Source organism: Scyliorhinus torazame, chromosome 8, assembly GCF_047496885.1.
Source record: "Scyliorhinus torazame isolate Kashiwa2021f chromosome 8, sScyTor2.1, whole genome shotgun sequence".
In the NCBI taxonomy this organism is placed as follows: domain Eukaryota; kingdom Metazoa; phylum Chordata; class Chondrichthyes; order Carcharhiniformes; family Scyliorhinidae; genus Scyliorhinus; species Scyliorhinus torazame.
The window spans coordinates 26,950,749-26,969,741 of NC_092714.1; the positions used below are offsets into that span (position 1 = coordinate 26,950,749).

An 18,993-nucleotide genomic window follows, 5' to 3' on the forward strand; every position below is an offset into this window, starting at 1 on the left:
GGGAGCTCTCCAAAAGCTTTGAAGTAACGCTGACTCGCTGTTTAGTCCTTGTTGCTGATGACAGGCTGTCTGTATTAATAAAAAATGCTCTTCTTTCAGAAGGCAATGTTGCAAATATACATATAGGAACGTTTACTTTACATCATTATTTTTCGTTGGCTGTTTGCCACAGTTGGTGAAAAAACAATCTTGGGTTCTGTATGATGCACATGCACTTAGAACATGCTTATGCTCAGATACTTCATACTTACATAAACACATACATACACAAACCCACACGTGCATGCACACACACATGCAGGTAAGTATTTGCTTATTTGCACATGTAATCACATTCACACAAACAAACACATACAGACACAAAACACACACACGCTTATGTATACACAGGGCAGCACGGTAGCACAGTGGCTAACACGGTTGCTTCACAGCTCCAGGGTCCCAGGTCCGATTCCCGGCTTGGGTCACTGTCTGCGTGGAGTCTGCACATCCGCCCCGTGTGTGCGTGGGTTTCCTCCGGTTGCTCCGGTTTCCTCCCACAGTCCTTTTGGAGACAGTCCTCCCACAAAGATGTGCAGGTTAAGTGGATTGGCCATGCTGAATTGCCCTTAGTGTCTAAAAGAAAGGTTAGGTGGGGTTACGGGGAAACGGTGGAAGTGTGGGCTTAAGTGGGTGCTCTTTCCAAGGGCCAGTGCAGACTCGATGGGCCGAATGGCCTCCTTCTGCAGTGCAAATTCTACGATCTACACATTTACATGCACCCAAACTTACTTATTAGATTTACGGCTGTTCGAGATCAAGAAGATGTGGCTGTTCCATCCCAATGACCCTCTCCCACTGGAGCTACTTGCAGACCATCCCAGGTAGGGATCCAGACAGAGTTGACCCACCTGTCTATTGCAGTCACGAATTAGCCTGTGGCATGAAAGAATCTTCAGGGAAAAGCGAGAATCAGTTTAAACTGGAAGGTTTTTGTGAATGTTGTTGTTCTACAATTGAGAGATGTTTGTACTGGAATGGGAAATTTGAGCTGAGGTTCCAAATGGGTTAGGCATTGCCTGACGAGAAACTGCCTCTCAACCAGGTATTGAGGCACGCCTACGGGACCCGTATTCCAGAACAAATCTGTAGAAAGGAAGAATTCCCAATTTGATACCTGGGGAGTAACAGTTAGGTGGTCAGTGCAGAGCCTATCAGTCAGGTGGAGCTAATCCTCCTGCAGTGACCTTGAAGCTCAGCGCAGCAGTTTTGGATTGGCCAGTTGACTCAGTTGGCTAGACTGTGGTGCTCTTTCAAAGAGCCGGTGCGGACTCGATGGGCCGAATGGCCTCCTTCTGCACTGTAAATTCTATGAAATTCTATGGTAATGTCAACAGCATGGGTTCAATTTCTGTACTGGCTGAGGTGGCTATTGGGGCCTGCAACACCACCTCACCCCGTAGCGATACCATGGCAATAGCCATGATGAGCAACCGTCTAACGATGAGGACACTATGTTGGAACAAAAGAGAGAGGGCGAGAGAGCAGCTTTCTGCATCCCATATTTGGAGGCTGGTTTAGCTCAGTTCGCTGGACGGCTGGTCTTGAGAAGGAGCAATGCCAATAGCGCGGTTTAAGTTCCTGTGCCAGCTGAGGTTATCCTTCTCGATCTTGATGCTGGGCTGTGGTGACCCTCAGGTTAAATCACCACCAGTCAGCGCTCTCTCTCAAAGGGGACAACGTCCTTGGGGACTGTGGTGACTTTCATCTGACCACAATGAGAGTTTTTTTCTAGTTAGGAATCTTTCAGTATGAGCACCCTAATCTGAGCCATGATTTGAGTATGAACCAACTAAAACTTTAACGAAGGAAATGAAACATACCAACAGCTCCCTCTGTATACCCAGTTTGGAACATACATTGTACTTGCTCTTTCATCACTTAAACTGTCTTTGAACGAACAAATAGTGTATAACGTTGACTGTTTCCATTCGCCTCTTCTTTGATTTCCAGTAGTTTTAGCTGTCAAGCATTTCTTCTACATAAAACATACTTGGCATCTTCAGTGTCAGGCTGCCTTGACCTTTCAGAGATTTAATTAGCCAGATCTTGCATATATTCCTCAGCATCATTAAGTTGCATAACACTCAATTGTTTAATCCTCACTGAAACTCAGAGGACTAAAATCAAATGATTTCAAAGGTCGTCCCTTCACTTATGTGAGATTGTGAATTGTAAATAAGCTATTTCTCAGGCCCAAGAATCATTTGCTTTTGATATTTGGTGCTGGCTGTCTAATAGAAGCAGTTAGTAATGATAGAGGGGAGGAAGAATTGTGAAGCGTGCCAATTTTATTTTATTTATCAAATCGTCTGGGTAACCCATTACATTACTTTGTAGTACGTGTTCTTAGGATTCAGTTCCAGCAGGTAATTTCACTGTCAGGATCAAACATGTCCTGAACACTAGAGTCTTGGAGCGAAGCATCTCTTCCTGACAGCTCTGTATTTCAGCCAAGTATTCACCTGCCTCCACTTGGAGACATTTAATACAATGCCAATTGCACTAAATGTGATGTTTTACCTTTCAAAAAAACGGCCTTAAAACCAAGTATTCAAAGTTGGTGTTTTTTTACAATAAAGAGGGAACTATTTATTTCCCTCTTTCAACTCCGTGTTCAATTTATGTGTATGGTTTTTTTTTAGCTGCTAGACCACAGACCTATTGAAATTAATTTTACAACCGGATCTGAACCTGTGATCACTCATTACCATAACATAAATAGGTCACAGTAAGAAGCCTTACAACACCAGGTTAAAGTCCAACAGGTTTGTTTCGATGTCACTAGCTTTCGGAGCGTTGCTCCTTCCTCAGGTGAACGAAGAGGTATGTTCCAGAAACATATGGATCTGTAAAGATTTAATCACCTGCTAATGCTCGCATTCCAAGCATTGTCTGGCATCTTTGAATTTGTCTATATAAATGTTTCTGGAACATACCTCTTCATTCACCTGAGGAAGGAGCAGCGCTCCGAAAGCTAGTGATATCGAAACAGACCTGTTGGACTTTAACCTGGTGTTGTAAGACTTCGTACTGTGCTCACCCCAGTCCAACGCCGGCATCTCCACATCATAAATAGGTCAGCAATAGGCTGGCTACCATGTCCATTTTCTCAATTGAAAGCAAAATAAAAATACAAGAATACTGGAAACATTGCAAAAGTGATTCAGTGTATGTGGGCAGAGAAGAGAGGTTGACGTTTCAAGTGTGGACCCTCCGATTAGTTTATGGGAACTTCGGTGGTGGGGGTCACCGGTCACATGATTGCTACTTAGCTGAGGTTGCTAATCGAGGTCAAATGTAGTCACGTGCCAGTGATCACATTTAGGACTTTCCTTATCTCTACAGCTCTTGCACAAGCTGGGCCATGTGCTTACTGAGTGAGCTATCTAAAGTGCCCACAGTTACTTCAATTAGGTATAACACTGTTTTATTCTTCAAAATGTACCTCTGAAATGCTGGTACAAATGTACGAGACTGGGGCTCATGCATCATTGAGCTCCGGCTGAGTTGGTGGGACTGTTTGCCTCTCAGTTGGAAGGTTGTGATTTCAAGTCCATCCCAGAGACTTGAGCAAAACATTCTGTGCCAACTCTCCAGTGCAGTACTAAGGAAGGGCTGCAATGTCAGAGGTGCCAGCTTTCGGATCAGACATTTAAAGCGAGGTCCTGTCTCAGGTGGATATAAGAGACACCATGCACTATTTAAATCATTATTTAGGTCATTATTACATTGCTCTTCATGGGATCTTGTGCACAAATTGACGACCGTGCTTCCTACATTACACCAGTGACCACGCTTTGAAAGTCATTGGCTGGAATTTTCCGGCCATTCACGTTGTCGGCCGATTCAGCCGATGGCGCGCGCCCGCTGCGTGTTTCCCAGCAGCGAGGGGTGCATTCAACGGGAAATCACGTCGACAATGGCGGACACCAGAAGATCCCTCCACCAGCCAATGGCAAAACACGTTGCGCGGAAATTCCCGCCCATTGCCCGTAAAGCATTTTGGGATACCCTTAAGATTTTTAAAGATGCCATGGTGCCAAAGAAATAATAATGTTTATTCTACTTTATCCTAATCTTTATTGTCACAAGTAGGCTTACATTAACACTGCAAAGAAGTTACTGTGAAAAGCCCCGAGTCGCCACGTGCCGGCGCCTGTTCGGGTACACAGAGGGAGAATTCAGATGTCCAAATTACCTAACAAGCACGTCTTTCGGGACTTGTACGAGGAAACCAAAACACCCGGAGGAAACGCACGCAGGCACGGGAAGAACGTGCAGACTCCGCACAGACAGTGACCAAAGCCGGGAATCAAACCTGGGATTCTGGTGCTGTGAAGCCATAGCGCTTACCTACAATGCTACCATGCTGCCCAGTGTCCAAATTACTTTATTCATCTCACATACTAGTTCACAAAAAAAAGGAACACATTTTGAGAGTTTCTTGATATTCGGAGTCACTCAAAGATACTAACGTTCAAATGAATGGTTGCTACAAAATCAGTTTGCTTTGAGTTCGAGTGATGTGAGAACATTTTACAAAATGGCATAAAGAACGGACCTGAAGGTGTGGCTTTTGGATTCACCTTATCAAAGTTGCTTCAGTTGTGATGTTGCAAACGCTTACGACATTAACAGCTGATTTACCTTTCAGTATTTCATTCACGCGCATGACTTATGGACAAAGTTGCGTTGATAACACTAGGAAGCTGTAACCAGATTATGAGGGTCCTACAGAATGTGTCATTACGACCAATATTTCATAAATTTTATATGCCACTATGAATTGGGTCTGGTGGGATCAAATGTGGCATGTGCTGAAATTGTTTGGAATCGTGTTATTTTGTGATATTGTATCGATCGTGGATGGCTGCTTGTGCTCTAGATTTAATATGGCTCCCCTTTTCCCGATCTGCTCATTTGAATTTGAATACAATGAAAATGTTTCTTTCAGTTTGCAAAACAGACAGACTATTAACTCATCACAAGTCTTGTACAAGTACAAAATTGGGAAAATTAGAATCATATAAACTGTGAGCCCAAAAGAACTGATGGTTCTTTGCTTGAGTGAGTCAGTTATTCCCATCCCCATCACCTCCTTCTCTCCCCATAACAGGCTATCTTACTCTGCTCCTTGAGGTTTTAACGATGGCCTCTGCCTCAACTGCTATATACGCAAGGTACTCAGGGCTTGATTTGTTATGTTGTAGGTGTAACATAAGTGGCTTCCTTGGGGTGCACTTGACAAAGGAAGGTTCAGACATGGAGATAACTTCAACACCTTTATTAAACTATTTACACTTCTATTACTCGGGTTCGACACTACTGCTAATCCTACTATAGCTACCCAGACTGACTAACCAGTTGCTGCAATCCACGTGGTGGGTGTGATATTGAATCAACCCTGTGTCTATACTCACTGACTGTCTCCACTGGAAAGAGGCAGATCATGTGTATGGTGTCCTTTATATATGGGTTGGTGTAATGCCTCCCTGTGGTCATGTCACCTCCGTGTGCATCATGAATGTCCATTGGCCATGTCCTATCTAACTGATCTATTGGTTGAGTGTGTGTGTGTGATGTTTCTGGTGCTCCCTCTAGTGTCTAGCTAGCCTACATGCATTTACATTGATGCACATCACCACATCCCCCTTTTTTTATATGTTACATATTTTCTGCACACTTTGAGAAAATTGAACAAAGAACAGGTAGATAAGGTAAGGTATATACAAGTCATGGGAACAGTGATTAAACAATAAGTCCAAATCATTCGTGTGAGTCCAAAAACCATCAATCATCATGGTCAAATGTCTCTCTTGGTTATGAACGCCATCAACGTCCCTTGAACAGTGATTCTGTTGAGAACCGTTGAAGCTTGGCGAATTGGAAACAGAATTGCTGCTCGCATAAATACTTGGTGATGGTGTGAAACTAGAACCTTGCATCAGATAGGAATATGCCGTCTGGCCAGGCTGGGGTGCGGCAAATCCTGGGCTGTAACTAAGGCATCCAGTCTGTAGTGCAGATTGCGCTTGCGGTAGTCCTCCTTCGGTCTTGATTCCATTAGTGGGCAATCCGTAGTGCTGGCCTGTTTGAGAATATGCTGCATAGAGTGCTGGCTGCTGCATGCCTGAATACTGGGTTTGTCCAGCATGAGCTGTCATTGGCTGCACTGCTGGTGTGGAGAAAATGTGTGGATATAGCTGTGGTGAATATTGGTGTATTCCTCTTGGACTGTAGCCGCTGCTTGTTATTACTGACCCAGTGTGATTGTTAAGTGATCCATTTCCTGTCGTTGTAGCATCTGCTGTCACCCTGAGCGTGCCATCACTGAGGTTGCGGCACTCCCTGTCTGGAGTAAAGTCCGGCTTACGTGAATCAGAGTCGGCGTTTGGTTGCTCCCCATCTGGAGTCTGGTCTGTTTTGACTGAGTCAGTGTTGGTTTGTTGATGCTCCCCCTCTTGAGTCTTAGCAGGTTCACTGGATTCAGCTGAGATTTCTTGAAGCTGCACATCTGGAGTCGGAACATGCAGGAATGCATTGATTTGTGGAGAAGTTCGAGTGAATGAGGGTGGAAGTATCATGGTGTCACCAGTGGTCTCACAGTGATCGTCGAGTGCCTCTGTACACACTAGCTGAGGTCTGTCACTTTGCACATCTTGCTTGGGAAGTGGGATGCTGTCGTCACTCATCTCACATACCGTGGGTAGATCTTCAGTAGCTGCTTCTTGTTCACTTGGGTTGGGTAAATTGTCAGAGTCTTAATCTGTGGCGCAAACAATGTGGGTGGACTGTCATTGTCTTGCTGTTGTCCTTCATTTGGGCTTGGGCTGTCGCTTTGTTCTTCACTGTAACATGATGGACCGTCATGGTCGTCCTGCTGTGCACTGGAGCGTGGTAGACTGTCATAGTCTTCTTGCTGTTTACTTGAGCATGGCAGACTTGCACTTGCATCGTCTGCCGCTAGTTGGTCAGAGGAGGTTGCTAGACCCTCATGGTCTTGTTCCTACAAGGACTGCATGTCAGAGTCTTGCGTTGCTTCTATCGTGGAGGCTGTCCATGAGCTCGCTGTGGAGGCTTGTGACACTGGAGTCACGTCTTGTGTATGCAAGGACTGCGCTCTGGAGTCTTGCGTTTCTTCTATCGTGGAGTCTGTCCACGAGCTCGCTGTGGAGGCTTGTGACACTGGAGTCACTTCTTGTTCGTGCAAGGACTGCGGTGTGGAGTCTTGCGTGTCTTCTTTTGTAGAGTCGGGAACCCTGAGCGGTGCGTGGACCACGCTCTGTGTGGCAGCAGGCTGCTCTCTGTGGGCTTGTACCACTCTCTGTCTCTTGGTTTCAGGCTGCAGCATCATCCTGCACTCACGAGTTGGGATGTCATATCTGCTGGGCTGAAGATCCTCAAATCCGAAGAACGAATCTACGTCTGCGTCGGATTCAGTACGGGGGTCGCCAATGTGCAACACGTCGAGTTGCAGTTCGGATTGGGTACTGGGGTAGCCTCCCAAGGTGAAGGGTCCGTCTGAGTCGTTGTCTTCTAGGACCATATCATCACTGTTTGCGTTGGAGCTGGCATTGGGCTGGCGAGGTCCAGGGAAAATGTAAAGGTCGGTATCGAAGTATTCAAGGTCGGAATCATTGGTTTGGGCATAGGTAACTGCTTGTTGCAGGGTTCTTCTGAGGTTAATTTCATTTCCTGGTTCAATTTGAGGCATTGTGCAGTCACTCCAGGTGAAGGAAGGTTGTTTTACGGCTTTAAAAGATTTTTTCTTTGATTTGAGATATTTCCCCTTTAAATGGGCGTGGTCCGGGGCCTCTGACGTCATGACTCATGTGACGTAGCACGTAGGAAGCGATTGCGCATGCGCAGATCGCTGTTCCTTTACCGATGGCTGTTTTCGTGATTGCGCATGCGCGGCATCTCACGCATGCGCAAACGGACCTTCCTGTTCTGTGCACTTCTCGCGCAACTGTGCAAGTGCAGACCCTTTAGAAAGATGCCCACTGATCAAAACTGTTCTCTGCTCCGGGACCTCGGCATCGTGGTGAGAACTAGCGCTTCTCTTACCTTTTCTTGCTGGTTGGAGTGCGTTTTCCCTCACAGTAATTTGCCGGATTTGTCCAGGACTGCCTGGAAGCCGCTTCTTTAGAGAACTTGAATTTTTAAAACATTTCTTCTGCTCTGGCACCGCCTATGGTGAGGAGAAGCTCTGTCCTTTCAGCATTGGCCAGGGCTTCTAGTTCGGCTGCCACCAGGAAGATTTCAAACTTTTGCCGGAATGCCCGCCAGTTTTCGCGGAGATCGCCGTGGCACTGGCGCTGCTGCGGAACCCGTATCTCGAACATCTTGCCTGGGTATCGTTGCTGGTTGTCACTGTACGCTGAGGTATGGCTATGTGGATTGAAACAGTTCAGTCCTGGTACCATGATTTGTTATGTTGTACGTGTAACATAAGCGGCTTCCTTGTGGTGCACTTGACAAAGGAAGGTTCAGACGTTGGGGATAACTTCAATATGTTTATTAAACTATTTACACTTTTATTATTCGGGTTCGACACTACTGCTAATCCTACTATAGCTACCCAGACTGACTAACCAGTTGCTGCAATCCACGTGGTGGGTGCGATATTAAATCAACCCTGTGTCTCTGCTCACTGACTGTCTCCACTGAAAAGAGGCAGATCATGTGTGTGGTGTCCTTTATATATGGGTTGGTGTCATCCCCCCCCTGTGGTCGTGTCACCTCCATGTGCATTGTGAATGTCCATTGGTTGCGTCCTATCTAACTGATCTATTGGTTGAATGTGTGTGTGTGATGTTTCTGGTGCTCCCTTTAGTGTCTAGCTAGCCTACATGCATTTACATTGATGCACATCACCACAGGGCTCTCCCAACTCTCTGTCTCATTTCTTCTGATCTCTTCTCACTACCTTAGTTGGTGATGTTGCCTCTCAGCACTGACTCCAGAGGAAATAGCTCTCCCCTATTCAGCTAGTCCAAAGCCAAGGTTGTACTGAGAAATCTCCCCTATTTCTATCCAATGTCTTGTCCTCTGAGACTTTGCACCAGGAATACACACACACAATTCACCCTAGTTTCCTTTTGATAAAACAAACCCATCGGAGAAAATACTAATCGTTTGATAAAAACCACATCCTTCAAACATGAACAACAAAGAAAATTGGTTTGCACAAGCTAAAACCCAACAAAAACTGGTCTGAAATGATGTAATCAAGAAAGAATCTTCTTTTCATTTGGGCGGCAGTGTGGCGCAGTGGTTAGCACTGCTGCATCACAGCTCCGGGGACCCGGGTTCAATTCCAGCCTCGGGTGACTGTCCGTGTGGAGTTTGCACTTTCTCTCCGCTTCTGCGTGGGTTTCCTCCGGATGATGCTGTTTCCTCCCACAGTCCAACGATGTGCAGTTTCGGTGGATTGGCCATGATGAATTGCGCCTTAGTGTCCAATAAGGTTAGGTGGGGTTACTGGGGTACAAGCTTACGTAGGGTGCTCTTTACAAGGACCGGTGCAGACTCGATGGGCCGAATGGCCTACTTCTGCATTGTAGGGATTCTATAATAATAATTTTTTTAAATCGACTCCATATTGTTTTGAACTTTCCAGTTCAGGCGCTCTGACATAAATGTGAGTGGATTTGCTTTATGCCTACATTATGAACTGGGCTTGTGGTGAATTCACAGCTGATTTTTCACCATGTCTGATCTTCTTCCCAGTGAAGATCACGGGACAGTATTTGAGACACTTTCTGGAGACTCATTTCCTGGTTTGAAATTCCACATTTTGACAACATTTCCCCTCGACTCCACCCCTTCCCCCATCATATGATTTCATAATGAGCTTGTCTGGAAGTGAACTAATTGTGTCTCAAATCATTTGTGTTTTTCAGGATCAAGATTCCACATCACGCCTACTGGAGCCTTGTATATATTAGACGTACAGAACGAGGATGGCTTGTACAATTACCGTTGTATCACGCGGCACAGATACACTGGTGAAACGAGGCAGAGCAACAGCGCCCGGCTTTTCGTGTCAGGTGAGCTCCACCTCCATGTCTCCACATGAGGCCATGAGAAAAAGCGGTCTGCTTCTGTTGGTGCATTATGGAGTGAAAGTGAAGAAAGCACATGGGGAGAAAGTGAAAAAAAGAGGTTTGCGTTGATGGTCCGAGAACATAAGAAATAGGAGTAGACTCTATGGCCTGTCGAGCCTGCTCTCCCATCCAATACGATCATGGCTGCCCTTGGGTTTCAACTCCACTTTCCTGCCTGCTCACCATAGCCCTTAATTGCCTGAGAGACCAGAAACCTGTCCAGCCCAGCCATAAATATATTCAACGATGGAGCATCCACAATCCTCTGGGGTAGAGAATACCAAAGATTCACAACACTTTGAATGAAGTAATTTCTCCTCATCTCGGGCCTCAATGAGCGGCCTTTTATTCTGAGGTCATGATCCCGTGGTTTGGTTTCCGCTGATCAGGAAATCTATCTCTCGGCCCGTCGAGGGCCGGAGATTCGCCGGGGGGGGGGGGGGCTTTCAACGGCCCCCGACCGGCGTGGCGGCGATCCCACGGGCACCCGAAAATCGGCGCCGAAGAGTGGGCGAGCTGGCGGCATGGTGCGATTCTCACGCCCCCCCCCGGGTATTCTCCAACCCGGCGCGGGGTCGGAGAATTCCGGCCGAGATTTTTCCGAGAGAGGTGTCACAGAGAGAATGCGATGGGTGGAAGCTGAACCAAAGTGTTGTGTTTGGATGTGTATTGTATGAGGGCCATATTGGGCTTAGCTGTATAACCAAGGTCCCGCAGGGTTCAGTGTTGGGGCCACAGCTGTTCTCTTTATATATTAACGATCTAGATGACGGGACTGGGGGCATTCTGGCTAGGTTTGCCGAAGATACAAAGATAGGTGGAGGGGCAGGTAGTATGGAGGAGGTGGGGAGGCTGCAGAAAGATTTAGACAGTTTAGGGGAGAGGTCCAAGAAATGGCTGATGAAATTCAACGTGGGCAAGTGCGAGGTCTTGCACTTTGGAAAAAAGAATAGAGGCATGGACTATTCTCTAAACGGTGACAAAATTCATAATGCTGAAGTGCAAAGAGACTTGGGAGTCCTAGTCCAGGATTCTCTAAAGGTAAACTTGCAGGTTGAGTCCGTAATTAAGAAAGCAAATGCAATGTTGTCATTTATCTCAAGAGGCTTGGAATATAAAAACAGGGATGTACTTCTGAAGCTCTATAAAGCATTAGTTAGGCCCCATTTAGAATACTGTGCGCAGTTTTGGACCCCACACCTCAGGAAGGACATACTGGCACTGGAGCGGGTCCAGCGGAGGTTCACACGGATGATCCCAGGAATGGTAGGCCTAACATACGATGAACGTCTGAGGATCCTGGGATTACATTCATTGGAGTTTAGGAGGTTGAGGGGAGATCTAATAGAAACTTACAAGATAATGAATGGCTTAGATAGGGTGGACGTAGGGAAGTTGTAGAGTGCTCTTTCGGAGGGTCAGTGTAGACATGATGCACCATTTGGCCTCCTTCTGCACTGTAGGGATTTTATGATTCTATAATTACCCCTTAGCACAACTGTACAAATTCACATTAAACGAAAAGAAAATAAACATACAGCTTTTAATCCAGCTTAAAATTAGCAGGGCATAGGGTAATACCTGTGGTACAGAACAGATTCTGGCTCTGGTTAGAACCCCTTCAGACTCTGGCTGAATAGCTTCAAATAGCTGATCCAACTCAGTTGTTTCAGCCTCTTTCTTGTCATCAGACAAGACTGCTCTGCCTCAAAAATACCACCACTCCTCATTCTTAAACTATCCTACTGGGTAAAAAAAACCTGCCTTTTCTTGTGATCTAAAAAACAAGGGTTTTCAGATCAGACTTCACTTCCAAAATATTTTCTCCAAAATGCTGTTTCTCTCTGCAGCTTTCTCCAAAACTGTCTCTCTCCACAGCTTCTCAAAACATCTATCACACCATTCCTTGGATCCACCCAGCAATGACCTCATCTCCCCAAACTAAAAAGAAATTTCTCTCTGCAGGTTGCAAAGATGTTTCATTCCCCAGGGACTTCCCCAGCGACTTCCCCAGGCAAACCACCAGGCATGAGCCCAGACTGAAAAGCACATTCCTCTGTCAATTTCACATTCTTTTCCTAGAAGCAAAACAAAATCTTTTTAAAACCCTGACAACTGCAATCAAACACATGCTAAACCTGAGCTTTTAACCCTTAAATTGTCCCAGTACTTAGACGCCAATATTCCTAAAATGTTCTTATCATCACAGAGCAAACGTGACAATAAATGCTGCCCTTGAAACTGCATAGAGGTGTAAATAATTGAAACAAGCAATCATGTGTTCCATAAATGTCAGCTTGGCTCAGTTTGTATCATTCTTGACTTGTTGTCCACACTCCGGGACTGAGTACATGATCTAGGCCTAGGATGATATGTTGGTTTGCATTAAGGATGTTCTGTGTTACTGAACAGCTTGTGTTTTAGTGCAATGACCAGCCATCTATAACAAGAGAGAACCTAATGACCTCTGTTTGACATTCAATGGCATTATCATTGCTGAATCCACCTTCAACATCCTGGGAGTTACCATTGGTCAGAACTGAACTGGACTAGCCATGTAAAACTGTGGTGACAACAGCAGATCAGCAACTAGGAATCCTGCTCTTCCTGACTCCCTAAAGCCTGTCCCATCTACAAGAGACAAGTTAGGAATCTCCACTTTCTTGTATGAGTGAAGCTCCAACAACACTCAAGAATCATAGAATCCCTATAGTGCAGAAGGAGGTCATTTGGTCCATCGAGTCTGCGCTGACTCTCTGAAAGACCACCCGACCTAGGCCCTCTCCCCCACCCTATCCCTGTAACCCCACCTAACCTGAACATCTTTGGACACTAAGGGGCAATTTTAACAATGCCAATCCACCTAACTAACCTGCACATCTTTGGACTGTGGGTGGGAACTGGAGCACCCGGATGAAACCCATGCAGACATGGGGAGAGAATGTGCAAACTGCACACAGTCACTCAAGACAGGAATTGAACCCAGGTCCCTGGCAATGTGAGGCAGCAGTGCTAACCACTGTGCCACCTCAAGAAGCTCAGCATTGCCAAAGAAAAGCAACCTCCTTGACAGGCGCACCATCTGCCACATGCAACACTCATTCCCTTCACCACTGCCACAGTGACAGAGTGTGCGCCATCTACAGGATGCACTGCAGCAAATCACCAAACCTCCTTGGAGAGCACCTTCCACCTTCAAAACCTGCGACCTCTACCACCTGGAAGGACAAGGGCAGTCAACACATGGAACACCACTACCTGCAAGTTCCCCTCTGAACCACACGCCACCCTGACTTGAGACTATTTGGCTGTTTCTTCACAGTTTTTAGGGTCTAAATCCTAGATCTTTGCCTAACAGCACTGTGGATATACCTATACCAGTCAGACTGCAGTAGTTCAAGAAGGCAGCTTACTGGAACCCGCACAAGGGCAATCAGAGATGGATAATAAATGCTGGCCTTCTCATATATTGTTAAAGAAAAAAAATCAATATTAAGCCAAGGTTCAGGTGAATGTAGATCTCATGACATCATCATGGGGGTAGGCAGGAGGTTACAGTCAACCAGCCATGATCTTATTGAATGGAGGGGCATGCTCGAAGTGGTCCACTCCTGCTCCTAACTCACACATTTGCAGGTTGGTATTTATCATTTGAAGAAACTAAGAGAGTAAAGCAGATCAACTACTAAGTTAGGCATCTCTGTGGAGAGTGGAACAGAGCTGACATTTCAGGTCAATAACCTATAGTTGGGACAGTCGAAAGGTCATCAAGCTAGGGGCCGGTTTAGCACAGTGGGCTATACAGCTATCTTGTAAAGCAGAACAAGGCCAACAGCGCGAGTTCAATTCCCGTACTGGCCTCTCCAAACAGGCGCTGGAATGTGCCGGAATTTGAAGCCTACTTGTGACAATAAGCAATTTTCATTTTCATCAACCAGTTCTGAAAAAAGGTCATCGGCCGGAAATGTTAACCCTCTTTTTCTTTTCCCTTGCTGCTGCCTGACCTGAATTTTCGGTTACTATTTCACATTTTCAGCATTCGAAATATTTTGCTTTTGCTTAGAGTATTTTATGACCGCATGTGGGACTCTATTGTCTGCATAACAATAACTACAATTGAAAGATAATTCAGTGGATGTGATACACTTTGAGATGTGCTGGAGGTATGTTAAACAATAACAAATTGCGTTTATATTGTTACAATCTCCGGAGAGCCCGATAACTTTTAAAAAGAGATGAATTTGCCAGCGACTGATAGAAAGAACCCTCACTTTTAAAAATGTTTACTTTGACAAACAAACTAACACATCAGCCTAAATAAAAGCTACTTTTGTATCAACTAACTAATGCAACCAAAATATGCCATTCAGAACCCTTCTACTATGTGCTTCCGGCTGGTGTGTAGCATCGTAAGAACTGTGGTGATCTCTGTAGGTGCATGCACACAAGGGGTTAATGGGTAGATAGCAGCATCACATGATCACCAGAGGGCTGGACCAACATAAAGGGCAGCCACACGGGGTCTCTCTCTCTCTCACTCGCGGGTGTGCTGTGAACAGGGAAACATCAGAATCACATCGATAGTTAGTGGAGTTACATTTAGTTACAATTGTTAAATCTTGTTATCCAATTCCTAGTTCCCATGTTAAGGTAAAGAACTCACGCATTAATAGTTATAGTTACTCAATAAACCTTTGTTGTTACTGGACAAGTTTGAGTCTTCTTCAACATGATTCAGAAGACCTCACCATCAGCCAAGGATTGAGTAACACGTGTTATCGACCACGCAGGTAACACCACAAGAACGGTCCCACTGCTACTCACATCTCTCGAGCGGATGTTCGTTTGTCCCTGGTTGAAAATTCCAATGTTCTTGACAAACATTCCACTCCTCCTCAAGGATTCACCTTTCCTAAATCTGTAAGAGCCAGACCCACAAAGTAGACCCCTTGATCGGCCGCGCACCCGACCCTCATACCCCGCACAATCATTCCCCGGCCGCCTGTAATCATTCCCCGATCATCCCTCCTCCGACCAGGGCGGCCGTGGACTGAGTCCGCAGCGGCCACGCGAGCATCCCAATCGGTAATAGCAGGTTAGTTCCACGCCGTCGGGAACTCGGCCGGTCGGGGGCAGAGGATTGCTGAGCGGGGCCTCTGGCAATGGCCCCCTGGTGGCGGTGCGTACTCCCTGGTGACGCCGATTTTTGGTGCCCGGGGAATCGCTGAACCGGCGCCAGGTCCGTTTACGGCCTCAAACTGGATTCTCTGCCCCGCCGCCAGCTGCGATTTTGCCGTCGGGGTGCGGAGAATCCAGCCCATCCTGTTTAGTTATCACCACAAAAACAGTTCACACTGCTTTCCAACTGCAGTAACCTTTTTGTCTCCGTGTCTCAAACAGTAGCTGTCCGTTTCTGTAAAATACTGTGAGATATGTTAAAACTGCCACCCCACACCAATGGGTTTCTGTCCGAGTTTCGCTCCCCATGGCAACTGGATCACATGGGCATGTCTCTGAGTTGAGGTGTTTTTCTGGAATAATTTGTTTACTTTGACCTAAAGGTACAGAACAAAACATAACTGTTGTGAACTTCAGCAGTCATGACAATATAGCGGCTATAGTGTAGGAAAAGCACTACAAGGCACTTTGCAGCGGCATGATCAAGAGGAATTGTTAGAAGAGGTGAGAAAAAGCTTGGTTAAAGAGGAGAATCCTAAAGGAAGCAGAGGGATTTTAGAAGAAAATCAGGACGTGGGTTATAGACAGCATTGGACTAGATTACAAATCAGTGCAGTTTGAACTCACCACATTCTGATCTAGAGGTGGGAGTATCAAGTGAACACCCATTGATGCCCCAGAGAGGCTGAGCATCTCTGACTGCATAGGCAAAAGTAGCTGAGGTCTGATTGTTGGAAATGTGAGAGTGTTGATAATAGGTGAAGACCAAATGGCTTCATCTCTGATGCCCTCCTTTTGTTGAGTTGCTGCCAACCTTCACCGTAGAGCCTAACACAGATTTCGAGCAAGCGGCGGTTGTGTGGGAATTTGAGGCCCGTCTTTAGTTGCTGTTACAGGACCCCGGACGTAATCTTATTTGTTAAATGTGACTGTGCTTTTCCCCACAGATCCTGCTAACTCGGCTCCGACAGTTCTGGACGGATTTGACCACCGAACGGCCATGGCGGATCAACGGGTCGAATTGCCTTGCAAAGCCTCTGGGCACCCTGCCCCCAAATACCGCTGGGTGAAAGACAATGCCCCCCTAGCACGAGACAACAGGTTCAGGCAAACTGTCACTGGGCTACTCATTATGAAGGCAGTCCCAGCAGACACAGGAAGGTACATCTGTGAGGTGTGGAACACCTTTGGCAATGCAGAGGTTGTCGGGCGCCTGAATGTAAAACGTAAGTATATGACGCACCCATTTCCGACACTGGCTCTCATCCCTTTGAGAGAGGCTTCCTGATCTAAGAGAAGCCTGGAATGCTAATCTTAGGCCTCTGGTCGAATTTTACATTTCCAGTTCACACATTCCCGGTCTCTGTTAGAATTTTGGTGAGCTTCATTGCCTACAGACCATGAACCGGACAACACAGAAGAAGACCATTCAGCCCAACACTGCTATTCTTGTGCTTTCAAGAGATTTCCAATAAGCCCCAATCTTTCCCCACACCTCTGCACATTTCTCCTTTTCAAGTATTTATCCAACTCCCTTTTGAAATTCAATCTGCTTCCATCACCCTTTCCGACAGCACCTTCCAGATCCTCACAACTTGCTGTGCAAAAATATCCTCCTCAGTTTCCCCTTGTATTTTTTTCCCATTTGGTGAATTCATTATATCCAATTTAATAACACGCTCTGCCTCTCACAAAATGGAAGGTATTCTGGATTTGCTGCGTGCCAGAAACTAAAATGCTGTAAAAATGAATTATTCGGATTATGAGGCCATTGAGGTCTTTAGCAGAAAACAAAACATTTGAACAAGATTTTTAAACAACTACACCTCGCATTTTCCTCATGCTTCCAATGTATCAAAATCTGCCCAGCTACCTCCCAGGAGAGTCATCGAACTGAAACTTGACACCAAAACAGAAAAGGAGACAGCAACAGTGGGCAGCACAGTAGCACAAGTGGATAGCACTGTGGCTTCACAGCGCCAGGGTCCCAGGTTCGATGCCCCGCTGGGTCACTGTCTGTGCAGAGTCTGCATGTTTTCCCCGTGTGTGCGTGGGTTTCCTCCGGGCGCTCCGGTTTCCTCCCACAGTCCAAAGACGTGCAGGTTAGGTGGATTGGCCATGATAAATTGCCCTTAGTGACGAAAAAGGCTAGGAGGGGTTATTTGGTGACGGGGATAGGGTGGAAGTGAGGGCTTAAGTGGATCGGTGCAGACTCGATGGGCCGAATGGCCTCCTTCTGCACTGTATGTTCTGTGTTCTGTGAGACTTTGGAACAAGTTGGTCAACAAAGCAGCTTTTGAGGAAGATTCCAAAGGAGGGAAGAGAGATGGTGAGAGAGAAGAAAAAGTACGGGGAGGGAATTCCAGAAGTTGGGCTCAGGCAGCTGAAGGCAGGACCAGCAATGGTGGAAAACCGAGGACGAACATGGGGCAGTATTGAGTGACAATATCTGGGAAGGTTGTGAGGCTGGAGGAGATTACAGAGATGAAGGGGCAAGGCTATGGAGGGTTTTGAATAGTAGGATCAGAATTTTAAAATGAACATTCTGCTCAACCAGAATCCAGTTTGGATCAGTGAACTCAGCAGCCATGCTTTCTGCAGGAACTGTTTTGCGATCAATTTTTTGTTTTCCGACTCCATCTTTTTGAATTAATTAAATGACTGTATTACTGATATACAAGGGAATGGGTGGGTTCTGACCTTGGGTGACTGTCTTTGTGGAGTCTGCACGTTCTCCCCGTGTCTGCGTGGGTTTCCTCCCTCAGTCCAAAGATGTGCAGGTGAGGTGGATTGGCCATGATAAATTGCCTCTTAGTGTCCACAAGGTTAGGTGGTATTACAGGGATGGGGTGGAGGAATGTGCCTAGATAGCAGGCTTTTTCAGAGGATCGGTGCAAACCTGATGTGCCGAATGACCTCCTCCTGTACTGTAGGCATTCGATTCTATGTAGGACAATTAGCCTGTTAGGTTGTCAGTGGCCATTTATTTTGGCTTCCACTTTCCTCTCTCACTGTTTTAGCCACCTGAGACTTAAAGTGGATTGTTTAATTAGCAAGTTATTATTATTGTCATTGATCATCCCTCCGTAGTGAGGATGATTGTCTTCCATGAGTCTGAAGATGGCTGGTGAGGCAGATTTAGGATCTGCAGAACGTATAGCGTGAAGGGCATTTGTTGCTGCGTGCGATGTCTGGTCGTGTGTTATCAGTTTGGGTTATGGCGTGTTCTTTTCATCACTCTCTTCATTTTGACCTTGCTGAATGCTAAAATGCTGGGATCCTTCCCACAGTCTATGTTGCCATCTGGTTTGGTCCAAGGCAGTGGGCTCCCGGGAGTTTGTTTTTTAAACATTTCCAATTAAGGCAATTTTTAGTGTGGCTCATCCACTGACTCTGCACATCTTTGGGTTGTGGGGGTGAGACCCATGCAGACACGGGGAGAATGTGCCAACTCCATACGGATCGAACCGGGGTCCTCGGTGCCATGAAGCAGCAGTGCTAACTACTTCGCCACCGTGCCGCCCTTTGGTTCCCGGAGGTTGACGTCAATGTTGCATTTCTTCCTGTTGGCTTTCAGCACACCCTTTGAGTGCTTCTTCTGTCCTCCTCTGGTGTGACTTCTCTGGCTGAGTTGGGAGAAGAAGACCTGCTTCGGGAGCTTGGT

At 46.2% G+C, this 18,993-nt stretch overlaps 1 protein-coding gene across 2 annotated transcripts in view; it reads left to right on the forward strand.

Annotated features, from left to right (window-relative positions):
- Positions 1–18,993, forward strand: part of LOC140427700 (cell adhesion molecule DSCAM) — an 854,163-nt gene that overhangs the window by 464,294 nt on the left and 370,876 nt on the right. For both annotated transcript variants that reach the window (XM_072513215.1, XM_072513216.1), the window contains exons 4-5: positions 9,948–10,094; positions 16,277–16,555. In XM_072513215.1, coding sequence (XP_072369316.1) covers positions 9,948–10,094; positions 16,277–16,555 — 426 coding nt within the window. The remainder of the gene's footprint in view (positions 1–9,947; positions 10,095–16,276; positions 16,556–18,993) is intronic.